The sequence below is a fragment of the Strix uralensis genome, chromosome 8 (assembly GCF_047716275.1).
Source record: "Strix uralensis isolate ZFMK-TIS-50842 chromosome 8, bStrUra1, whole genome shotgun sequence".
NCBI classification, from domain to species: Eukaryota; Metazoa; Chordata; class Aves; order Strigiformes; family Strigidae; genus Strix; species Strix uralensis.
In genome coordinates this window covers 358,375-370,413 of record NC_133979.1, presented here as the reverse complement: position 1 = coordinate 370,413, position 12,039 = coordinate 358,375, and the positions used below count along the sequence as shown (strand labels likewise).

The 12,039-nt window shown below is 41.2% G+C and overlaps 1 protein-coding gene across 2 annotated transcripts in view; it reads right to left on the bottom strand.

Moving 5' to 3' along the window:
- SLC44A5 (solute carrier family 44 member 5) overlaps positions 1-12,039 on the bottom strand; it is an 89,328-nt gene that overhangs the window by 14,951 nt on the left and 62,338 nt on the right. For both annotated transcript variants that reach the window (XM_074875738.1, XM_074875737.1), the window contains 6 exons: positions 10,877-10,960; positions 8,025-8,137; positions 7,466-7,597; positions 4,224-4,323; positions 1,430-1,522; positions 403-490 (listed from right to left, as the gene is read on the bottom strand). In XM_074875738.1, coding sequence (XP_074731839.1) covers positions 403-490; positions 1,430-1,522; positions 4,224-4,323; positions 7,466-7,597; positions 8,025-8,137; positions 10,877-10,960 — 610 coding nt within the window. The remainder of the gene's footprint in view (positions 1-402; positions 491-1,429; positions 1,523-4,223; positions 4,324-7,465; positions 7,598-8,024; positions 8,138-10,876; positions 10,961-12,039) is intronic.

The following is a 12,039-nucleotide window of genomic DNA, read 5'->3' as shown; positions in this document are numbered from 1 at the left end:
AGAAGCTAAGCCTCTGCTTCAAAACATGGCTGGTTCTTAGGCCAGTTTGAGGCAGAGCTTTCAAAGTCTTCCATTGCCTTTTGAGGACCACTAATTGGAATCCTCATGAATTCAAGAACACCTTTACAAGTAAATGTGTATTTCTGTGTCTTCCTTTCTCTCCCTGAAAATTAGAATGGTTAATATTTACCTGCCTCACAGGACAGTTTAGCAGAAAAATTAGTTTATGTCTGTAAATGGCTTTGAACAAAATGTTATCTGAACACTAAGTACTATTCGCAGATTTGACATGAGGAATCACTACTCAAAACACGAACGTTTTCTATTAGCATTGCATCTAACAGTGATTAAGAAATGCAATTAGTATAGCTCTCACTATAGGTAAATATATGTTACACTTACCTCTGGGTCACAAGTCAGGTTTGCATACTTGCACAGTGTTTGATTAGCCATTACTTTATACACAGGTTCTCCTGATGTAGCCAGAAAACTGAATGAAGTATTTTAAGGAGGAATCACAGAACTGTGGGCTTTGAGCAATTTAGGATTCTGCAGTGGGTAACCACCAGCTCTAAAGAACTTGTGAAGATAACAGAAAATCTGCTCTTTCTATGCAGAGATCTCTAGGAAGGGCTGATGACAGGCAAGACTGACTACTCTCATTACTTAGAGAACTAATGCAAACTCCACCCCAGAGCTGTAATAACCTCTGACCAGAATGGGCAAGGGGAATAACCTTGAAAGCTGACTCAGTCTCTCATGCACATCTACCTTTGACAAGGCAGATGATGCAGCAGTTCTTTGACAGTTTGTATTTTGGTGGAAGTAGACACAGAGCATAAGGATAAATTAACATTGTCCTGAACAGCAATAACTGCATGTGAAAGAACAATCCGTTTCCTAAAAACAATTTTCCCTTTTCTGATACGTTGCCAAACCCTTGCTGTTCTGGGAACAAACAGAGAGTGGTTGCTGCTATGCAATTTAGAGAGGATTCAGTGCACTGTATGTTCTCTACTCCTTTCTTATCCTTTTCTGAACAAAACACACCTGGAGGCCAACTCACCCCCAGCTAACTGAAGAGACATCAGGCCTACAGAACATGCAGCACATTAAAGGCCATATTCACTCTTTGCTGAGGGCCCTTTTTTACCCCTTAAAGCCAACCTTATGTAGTACACAGGGCCTTGTATGATCCCCCTGCCTTGGCATGAATTTTAGTCCAGTTCTTTTTAATGAAATTAAACTCACTGTCCAATTGGTACGTCACATGCAAATGTGCAATGAGGAAGAGTGCATCAGTGCAGCAAGTGCTAAGTGACCAAACAGCCCTCTTAACACTGGTTTGGTTAAGGTGAAATAGCAGAGAATTATCTGGTCTCGCAGTCCAGAAGACTGCTCCTCCAGAGGCACGCAGACAGAAGGATACACAGCTGTCACAGCCCAGTAGGAAATACAAATTGCAATTAGTATGAAGGTGACGATTGGGTAGAACAATGTAGACATTATATAGCCAATAGCCCTACGAAAGAAACAAAACATATCAGTAAGCTACAACAATTTAAGAAACAAGCTTTTTATCAGTCCTCTTCTAGCATCACCGTTTTTACTTTGAGCTACTTGTTGATAGTCGTAGCATAATCTAGTGCTGGGATCTCAGAATACTGCAGGTTCTTTCTTCAAATGTCTCCACGTCTTCTCTTTGTCATTTCTACCACTCCACATTTACTAGCAGCACCATAACCAACTTTATCAATTTGCCATGTTCAAGCCTGTCTCCTTCTCTGTTACTGCTTCACCGACCCAGCTCTTCCCAGGTCACAGACCCGTTTCAATCACATCTCCCTGCTGACGTTACCCTTCATTTCCTTGTCCCTCTATGCTCTGGTGCTCTTCCTTCAGCTCCTACGCACATGACATGACCTTGTGCTACTTTGTATTTGGGGACCCTGTTCCCAGCCCCTTTCTTGCCTTAAGTACTAACTGTTTTGGGGCAGGGCCATTCAGCTGGTCTTTGTTATGCCAGGACATGCTAACACCTTCCCATGACTATGTGACTTCCCCTGCATGTGCCCTAAGTGAGTAGTGCTCACCTTTGGCTGTTGGCAGGCAGAAAGAAGAACAGCCTTCCACTACTGGCAGCTTAGAGAGCTCCTTTTAACATCAAGGCTGATGTTTTAGAGGCTGACATTCTACTAATACTTCTTGTGGCTAGAATGCAACTAGTGAGCAGGAACTTGAGCACGCAGGTTCCTACTCTGCCAGGGACTCCTCCTCTGTAAGCGACTGAGCTGACACAGCCCCTCCGGGTCAATTCACTGCAGCCACCTCAGGGGCAAACACCTTCAGTTTGGGTATCCCACTGGATGTGTCTGCAGAGAGCATGGGTTTTGTTCACTGAAGCTTGCAGGTTGGTTCTCTTTACACTCCTGTCATCTACCTCTTCCTGTTACTCTAAATTTTCTTTCCAGTGACCCTGTAAGCTTATCACAAGCCTTTTTGTCTCTTATTATTTCCTACAGTACTTCTCCTATGACTTGTGGCACTTCTGATGCCATTTGTTTCATAGGAGGCAGTTTCCAGAATGTAAAAGGAGACAAATTTACTCAGTTCCTGCTGCTAAACTGGTCAGTGCTGGCAGAGGAGGGGGGAATGCAAGGGAACTGGCATGTGCAATCAAGAGGGTAAGAGCAACACATCAATTTCTGTCTGAGTCCAGAGATGTGACAGCCCATTAAGAGTCACACAGGAGGACACAGCCTTATGCTGTTTCAGAAATGATCAGTACGTATTAGCAGTGTTCAGTAGTTAATGGTAGGCCTTGGTTACCCCTAAAACCATGGAGTTACTCCAACAAACTGAGTAACAACTGTTAGTTCTTTCTAACTATGGATTTCAAGTCAGTTATTAGCATTATAACTGTAATATTTCTGAAAGACTAGTTAAAAGATATTGAAAAATGTAATTTGGTTTCCAGCCATTACCAGCTTATTTTTCATCTTCCTGAATACAGGGCATGGTCTGTTAGGTTTACAGTAATTACATACAGTGCTTCACCTCATGCATTATGCATGACAGTAAAAACATCACCCTCAAGTGACCTCCCCATGCTGCTGAAAAACTACGGAATGTTATTAGTTCTCAGCAGGAAGTTTATGAACTTTCTGAAATCCTTCTACCTGTCAAGGTTGTGAACAAATGTGTTGCAGACTGCTAAAAATGTTCCTGGATTTTAATGAACAGGAATTAAAGAGTATAATTTAGTGCTGCCAAAATTAATTGCTATGCTCTAATTGCACAGTAGCATAAGACAGGAAACTGGTACCTGGCTGAATGCAGAACTTTAATTTCTTAATCCCATTAAAAAAATCCCAAATCCTGATTCCTGAGAACCACAATGTCAACAGAGATGGCAGAAAACTACAAGCAAGTACACACAGATAAACTCAGAGCTAACTCCATGTGCTCTAACAACAGAGCTCTACTTCCAAGATCTGAGACCTTAGCCTATTTGCAATGAAATCCAAGGGCCTGATCAAGTCCATTTCTCCTTTGTTATATTCCCATTTTTAAAAAAAAGAACTAAGTGTTGATACTGTGTAGAACAGGAACCACTGTGAACAAAGTCTATGCAGGTAAGACAAAATGAAGAGGTCTCCTTCTCCTACCCTCCTCTGCTTTCATCTTTGCTCAGAGCTGGGAAGAAGTATCTTGGACTGCACCATATTACAACGTCTGGTCACAGAAGTCTCCCTTTCTCTCTGCAGACTTATGCACTTCCACACAAAAGTTTGACTGGAGCCAGAAGAATTCGGTCTTTCCTAAATAAAAGCCACAGCCAAAACAACACCAATCCTCTACCACTAGTATGTCACTGGTGACAATTCAGTGACAGAGCAAAGCTGGCAGCTATAGGTCCTGGGCTCCTACTAACAGTGTACCACACTTAGCACTTCTGCCGATACACCTCCTTGCACTGAGGATACACAGTACTGCTAACAGTGTACGTACCCTCCAGGCAGGGAGCTGAGAGACAAGAAATGTCTGACTGCAAAAGAGAAACCTCAATAACAGAGAACTGGCATTCCTTATACCAACAAACCCAGCGTTGTACTTTAAACCCCAACTTTCTGTCCTTGGTAGCACAAGGTGAAGCTCAAAAAGAGTGTACTCTAGTGATCATTCCACAAAATTCAGAATATATTCAAATCAGACAAACATACCTACTACCCTCCTTCAACAGCGCAATGGCAATCCGGATCCGATTCCTTAGGAAGATCAGCATCAGTATGATTATGACCTCAACGACACAAAGCATTATCACTGCAAACAAACAAACCAACCAAGTCAGATTTATCAAGAATCAAACCAATTTGTTGCCTCTGCAAATTGTTGTTTTTTTCTTTCTATTTTACACTACTGTTCATGAACTCCATAAAATTCTCTGCTAGACCAGTTCTCTGTTTCTCTCACTGCACACTGATCTTCAGTCCCATTTCATAGTTTCATCAGTTCCAGTGTAGGGAAATTCTACATGCAGAGAGTTAGTCAGAATGTGCAGGACCATGACATTAGCATTTATCATTTTAGAAAAAAAATGGAACATACTGTTCTCAGACAAAGATAATAATTTACTTAAATGTGACTGTATTATTTGGCCTTAGACACAGTTCACCCTTAACAAATTCTACTTTTCATAAACAAGCATTTTGCATGCTTATACCCTAACGCTGCTAAATTGTAGTATTTAGATACAACAAAATAAAAAGGAGATGAAGAGTCAACTTTTTAATGACGAGTGCATTTTTCTGATATATATTATTCTAACATTTAGATGTACTTAAAGCAATAGGTTTGTTTGAGTATTAACCTGGCATGAGCTCCTTTCACCTCATTTGAGTACAAAAAAAAAAAGAGGCTAAAATAGGACAGTTTTGGATGAATTATTTTCACCTTGCAGTTGTGCTGCTGGAATCATACAAACTTGCTCTGAGGTCAGAGAGCTGAGAGCACCATGTCCCAGAAGATCTCCTCTCTTAGTTATGAGCAGTGTTTGAATCATAGCCCAGATCTGGTTTAAAGAGTCTGCTTCAGTCTGATTTCTATTCTCATCAGTTCAAAACCTACTTCTGCAGTAGAAAGTAAAATTCTCTGGACTTCATCTAGAGAAGACAGTCTTTAATGCCTAAAGCACATCTCCTCTGACTCTGAGACATATCCATTAATTCTGAGTGCTTCAGACGGTTAGACATTTATGCAAGCCCAGCAGTTGTGGAAGGTTGCACACAGAAGGACCTGTCTCACAGAATCATAGAATCATCTAGGTTGGAAAGGACCTTGAAGATCATCTAGTCCAACCGTTAACCTAGCACTGACAGATCCCAACTACACCATATCCCTAAGTGCTATGTCAACCCGCCTCTTGAACCCCCCCCAGGGATGGGGACTCCATCACCTCCCTGGGCAGCCTATTCCAACATCTCCTCCAGCTGAAACTAAGAAGTTTTGTGGACAGAGAGGAAGACACAAGGGACAGTATCCCTAAGCCTTGGCTTGTCTGGAGGTGTGCAAAGGGACATGGGAATTGACCTCAGGTCCCGCAGCTTAGACACAGTCTCAGAATGCAGACCCAGATAGTCACAGATGATGTTAAAATGTGATCCCAAGCACTAGCAGCACCCCCAGCCACCAGAACTGCAGCTGGCAAGTGACCCGCTGTGGTGCTCAGAGCCACAGACTCTGCTCAGAACAAAGTTTCTGTTACATGCATTTCAGCACCTATTTTTGATACGGTTCCCCATGAAGGAACAGATCATCAGGTTTCCTTAAAGTTGGTCTCCCTCCAGTTCAGCTTAATGTAGCTTGTCCCAAACACTGTGAAAAAGGGAAGCAATGTCAGTACATGATAAGTTCTAGACTAGGACTAAGAGGACCTTGGCTCCACTAAGGGCAGACTGTGTCTGACAAATTTGGTGGCCTTCTACGATGGGGTTACAGCGCTGCTGGATATGGGAAGAGCCACTGACGTCATCTCCCTGGACTTGTGCAAAGCGTGTGACACTGTCCCACACAACATCCCTGTCTCTGAACTGGAGAGACATGGATTTGGCAGATGGAGCACTCGGTGGACAAGGAATTGGCTGGATGGTAGCACTCAGAGTTGTGGTCAATGGCTCCATGTCCCAGTGGAGAGCGGTAGATTTAGATGAGATATCAAAAAGAAATTCTTCCCTGTGAGGGGGGTGAGGCCCTGGTACAGGTTGCCCAGAGAAGCTGTGGCTGCCCCCTCCCTGGAAGGGTTCAAGGCCAGGTTGGACAGGGCTTTGGGCAACCTGGGCTAGTGGAAGGCCCAGGGGGGTGGCACTGGATGGGCTTTAAGGTCCCTTCCAGTCCAAACCACTCTGTGATTTGATGACCTACGTTTTCTTCAAGGATATTTAACTGCTTTGCTGGATGACTTTGGAAAATGAATTTAATTCCTGAGTACCTCAGTTTAACTCATCTGAAAGTGACACTGACCTCTAGATAAACTATACATTGGCTGCTAAGAATCAGAGCTTGGAGAGTCACAAAGAAAAACATAATAAAGTCCTAATATTCTCTAGGGATGGCATACTAAAAAGCTCTGCCTCATGAGCTCAGTGATCCAACATAGAGTTAAATGAAGACACAAAGCAGAGAAAGGAGATTGAAGCAGTAAACTACTGCTCTATTAATTTAGCTAACAATAGGGAGAGGCAGTGTTTTAAGTTATGTCCCATTCATCATCAATTAGTGTCTGTGTGCCTTCTAATAGAGCAGTAACACTAGCACAAGTAATATCTGACAGGTATTTGTTCTCTCCCACCCCTTCTTCCCTGGGGAGGGATGTGTATGCTTCAGGATGTCCTGTTCCAGCAGGCTTTTGTTTTAAATACACTGCCCTTGTAAGAGAAGGCAATAAAGCACTTTTGAAAACAAAGGTGTGAAATTTGCAAAGGTTCATTCCACAGTCTTAGATCAACCTCTAAGGAAATTCAGTGACCTGAATGTAAACAGTTCTACAAAGATGTGTAGAGTTATTATCTCATTTCTGGGGCCCTCAAAGAAGGAGAATAAACAGATTGGGAGAGAAAAATGCCCCTCCTTATGCACCTTCATCAGGGCTAACTTAGTTATTGCCTTTTACTTCCCCATTATGAAGACTGAACACACAGGAAGTGGAATGCTAATAACACAATAAATAAAAAAAAAATAACATTTTTCATTCTCATCACTAGTGTGATTGCATTATCTCCCCTTACAAATATGCTAGTCTCCTTGCAAAAAAGTACATTTTTGCACAATACAAAGAAAGAGAATTCTGCTTACTTCTCTGAGCAACGTATGTAGAGGAGGAGATTTAACAAGGCAGAAACTGTAGCAAAGACAGTGATTGATTCTCCTGAATATCCATTAACAGATACCAAGTTTAAAGGGCACTTACTAAATGCTAACCATGTTTGCCTCAGCTGCAGGTACACTCTGAAGTCTGTCTGGAATCCGATATCGTAAACAGTGAGGTCAGATCCGGGTATTCCTTTAAGATGATCATACTCCCAGTAACAATGCCAGATGCCTTTTAAAAAACAAGCAATATAAAATTAGTGTTTCTGAAGAGTGCAAAGACAAGCTTTTAACAGTAATCTTTTACAAGCCAAGTGTTTTGTCTTCAGCATGTCAGGTAAGCAAAAACCAAAAAAGCATTACTGCGAGACGAGTCAATTATAACGTCACATATACAGAAAAGAAATATCAGTACATGTGAATAGAGAGTAAGCATACTGTGGGTAGATAATTCAGGTTACTACATTTGGTGCTAAGTATCAGCACAGCTGGATTCTTACTAAATTTCACTGCCATTTAAGCCCTTCTCACTTAACCGTGTCTAAAACTAGGCATTAATTCTCCCAGTTGTACTATTTAATTTATGTAATTACTGATTTCCTTGCCCAGATTTAAGCAATAAGGAGAAACAGCCACAGAGGCTAGAAGATTACACCTACCATAACCTATAATTCCAATCACACCAAAGATGAAAATCCAGAAGAGAACCCCAGCCGTGAACCTCAACAACACAAGGAAGAGCAGACTCACAATCATTGCAATGAACAGCCCACTGCAAAGACAAGAAACGGAAACACAGGGAAAACAAGTGTGAGAATCTTCCCTTTCTTGCATGTCTGTTACTTCAAACGAGGGTCGCTTCTTCTCATGTAAGAGAATAATTTGTAAAAATGTATTTCAAAATCTTCCCTGTGAAATAGATCATCGTGGCTATTAACCACTATTAGAAACAAATAGCTTATATACGGTGATCTCACAGGGCAGAGCCAGAAATGTCTGTATACACCAGGTTCTCAGGTTGGCTGAACAGGGACTAGTACAATGCCTTTTTGGTCACTTACATCAGCTGAACAACTCACTGCCTTTTCCAGGCCATGGTTGAGTCTACAATACAGAAAGTTAAACTAAAGGACAACTTATGGAGGGGGGTTTGCTCTTTTATGTCCTCCATTAAGAACACCTACTTGCAAAGAAACAGTGTTAGTAAAGCAACATTTTAGGAGCTTTCCTAGAAAAAAAGAATTAAATTTAGGAGGAAAACCAGTGACTCCTTCTACCCACCAGAAGAGATCAGGGCATTGTGATGCATAAAAAGAAACTGCTAAGAGCTATCAATGAAGCCCCTAAGAAAGACACACTGTCTTGGTTTCAGCTGGGATCGTGTTGTTGACAGCACACTCACATTTTTAGTTGTTGCTAGGTAGTGTTTATACTCAGTCAAGGATTTTTCTGCTTCTCACGTCCTGCCAGCAGGAAGGCTGGAGGGGCACAAGAAGTTGGGAGGGGACACAGCCATGACAGCTGACCCAACCACACACCTACGGAGTCTCCTCTCTTTACCAAGTCTGTGGTAAGGAAATACTTCTTTTCATTTCACTCCCAGAAAGCAAGTCAAAAAGGAAAAAATGACTGCACAAGGCCTTTTTACTCAGCGAGGCCTTCTAAAGCAACGTGAACAATAATCCCATCCAACAAAAATCCAGCTCAGATGTTTCACAGAACATTTCATTTCTCAGAATTTTTAGTAGGTGTTATATCAGAATTTTGTATTAGTACAGTCTCAAAAAAATTTAAAACCTCTTCTTGCCTGTGTTCAGTAACTTCTTTTCTGAACATTCCCAGATTATTTAGCCAGTTACCAAAGATAAAAAATGGGTGAGCCTGATCATAAACAATCAAAACCAGATGTTTTGGGCAAACTAAGCCAGCTGGGCAGAGGGACAAGAAAAAGAACATCAGCTTATTTAGTTAAACCTTTGTAAGCTGGTCTTAAGTCCTTGTCCTTTAAAGGCTTCCTAGCATGATGTATTTTCCCTTTCTGAATGGCTTGTTTGAAATTCAGAATGTATTCCTCAAAAAAAGTTGTAGTTTTGGAGCTTATGACTCCATTCTTGAAAGCAGTAAGCTACCTTTAACTAAAGTTACCTTTAGATACACGCAAGTCCTAGTAACACCGAAACTGAGTACACGGTAACAACTGTCCTCAATACACTGGTTCCCTTAAACTGAGGCTTGAAAGCAGCAGCTCTTTTGGGGTATGCTAAAAAGACTAGAGCAATTCCATATTTATCCAGCCTCTTCTCACTATCAGGCATTCATTGTCATCACCCAAACTCTGGCACTTTGTCCAGTAATCATTTGATGTATGCTATCATTTGGTGAAAAGTGTGAAGAAAATTCTGTCCAGCTACTTTAAAAGTAGCAACAATTCCTTATAAAAATATTGTATTTGAAATGTGAAAACTGGCTTCAGTATTTAGAACTTCTGTTCAAAAAATTCTCAATTCTCTCTCCAGCCTATCTGTTCAGGGGTATCTCCTTTCAAGGAATGGTGCAGACCATAAACCTGATTTCAACAGGAGATCTAGAGAGAACCAAGCTGGCTGAATACCACGGAGTTTCTTCCCACTGACTATTGTGAGCACAGTATCAGACTATGAGAAAGCTGTCTTCCCACTGGTGAGTGAACTCCTTTAAAAGCTGACAACTTACGTTTCTCAACTCATTCTCCATATTAAGTTTATTATCTAAATTTTACGTATTTACTGTTGTGGATTTGCATTCAGGCTTGAATAATATATGCTTAATAAGTGCACATTGTAGGCTCCCACCCGGCAAAGCCTTCTGCTCCTGTTTAAATTGATCAACACCCTGGTCCATCAAAAACAGTATTAATGGGCTAAGAATGCATATATACTTACATATTTGCTTCAGTAAAATAGCTACTTCTTTTGTTTCAGTGCTGCATTTTTACTCATTGGTGATTAGTGAGTATTAATTGCAATATAAAGGTAATGCTGTTCAATACCTTTTGTTCTTGATGTTGCTTTGCCTGCTGCATTGGATTTACAGATTTATATTGGATTTATGGATTATAATGGATTTAACTACATATTGCTAGTATGAATTTAGAAATTATGTGTTCTATATATACACTAATGACAGTTGGCAACTGCAATTGGTTTGGAAGTCTCTTAATTAAGATTTTTCAGTTTTGGAACTACCATGTAGATGGGTCCTGCAACAGAGACGGCACCTCCTGTTTTTCTGCCTGGTAGGATAATAAAAAGCTACTCCAGATCAACTGACACACCATGTACGTATGCTGAGCTCTCCCTACCTCAGGTACAGAACCATAACAACATTATTATTATGTGAAGAAAGGAAATGGCAGTTGCTCCTTGAGTTTAAAAGTAGGATTGGTAACAAACACACACATGTTCTATTTTTTAACTCTCTGCGTGCTCCAAAGTGAGTTTGGAAACATTAAAAATACCCATGAAAATCTTACATTAAAATCCAATACCAAGAAATGGCATAGTCTTCAAAAATTTTCATTCCAACTGATCTTGCATCCAAGACATTATTGATGCCGCTGAGAAAAGACAAACCACAGAAAAGGTTGCTTTAGGTAGAAAAGCAGAATTTATTTAAACAACAAATAGGCTCAGTGCAAGAATTTGAAATATCTTTGCTGTCGATAACATTGTATTGCTATCCTCCTCCAGTTCTGTAACCAAGCCAACATCAACCACAGTTATGCTGAAGAAAAAACCTGTGTAAAAAGTCTATAGAGCTCCTGAAAATGCTTTGTTAAAAAAGCTTTATGAGTACTATGTGCCAGATATAATTGCCACTTATGTCACAAGAAAAGTGCATACTATTAAGATCTGCAATTTACCAAGAGCCAAACAGATAGCAGAGAAGCAGAAAACTGCTTAGTGAAGCAGAAGGTGGACTTTATGGAACTGTTCTCCTATCCCACAAAGTGCTTGCCCATATTAATGTTTTCCTAAGAAGAAATGAAGGATCTTCTTATCAAAGAGCAGGCAATGTAGCTGTAGATGCCAGAAGAAGGGAACTGCATAAGGCGCAGGTGTTATCAGTGTTGGTAAGGTGCTAGAATATGGCAGCCCTGGATGGAGAGGTAAGAAGAGGTACCCCTGTGCTCCAGACAGGCTGAGGACTGACAGCAGCTGGAAGAGGGAGGGTACTGCAGCAGCTGACGCCCAGGACTGGAGATGCTCGCTATCCATCTGCAAGGGGGGGTCTGGTCATGCATCAGCGCCCAGTACATTGCTCGTTGACCTTTACAGGTACTAAAACCAGGAGCACTCCCATGAGGTGAGATGCCCACAGTACTAGGACAGGCCATCTTAGTGGAACGGCCATCACAGGAAGGGATAGCCAAGGCCATTACTGGCTGGCCTGAGTCCTGCAGCATTTGTATTTCATTTGAACCTCCTTTATCTTTCTTTAATACTAATTTTTGCTAGGAAAAACAAGAATGATTTAAAAACTGACAGTCACTCTGAGACAATCAGACTAAAACTTTTGGCTCCTTGCTCATTTCTGCATACCATGGTGCTGGTTCTTCTTACTGGAACTTTGCAAGAATCCAGGCACAGAGAGACCATTTACTAGCAAGTCTTGCCTGGGTACCCTCAGCCGTTT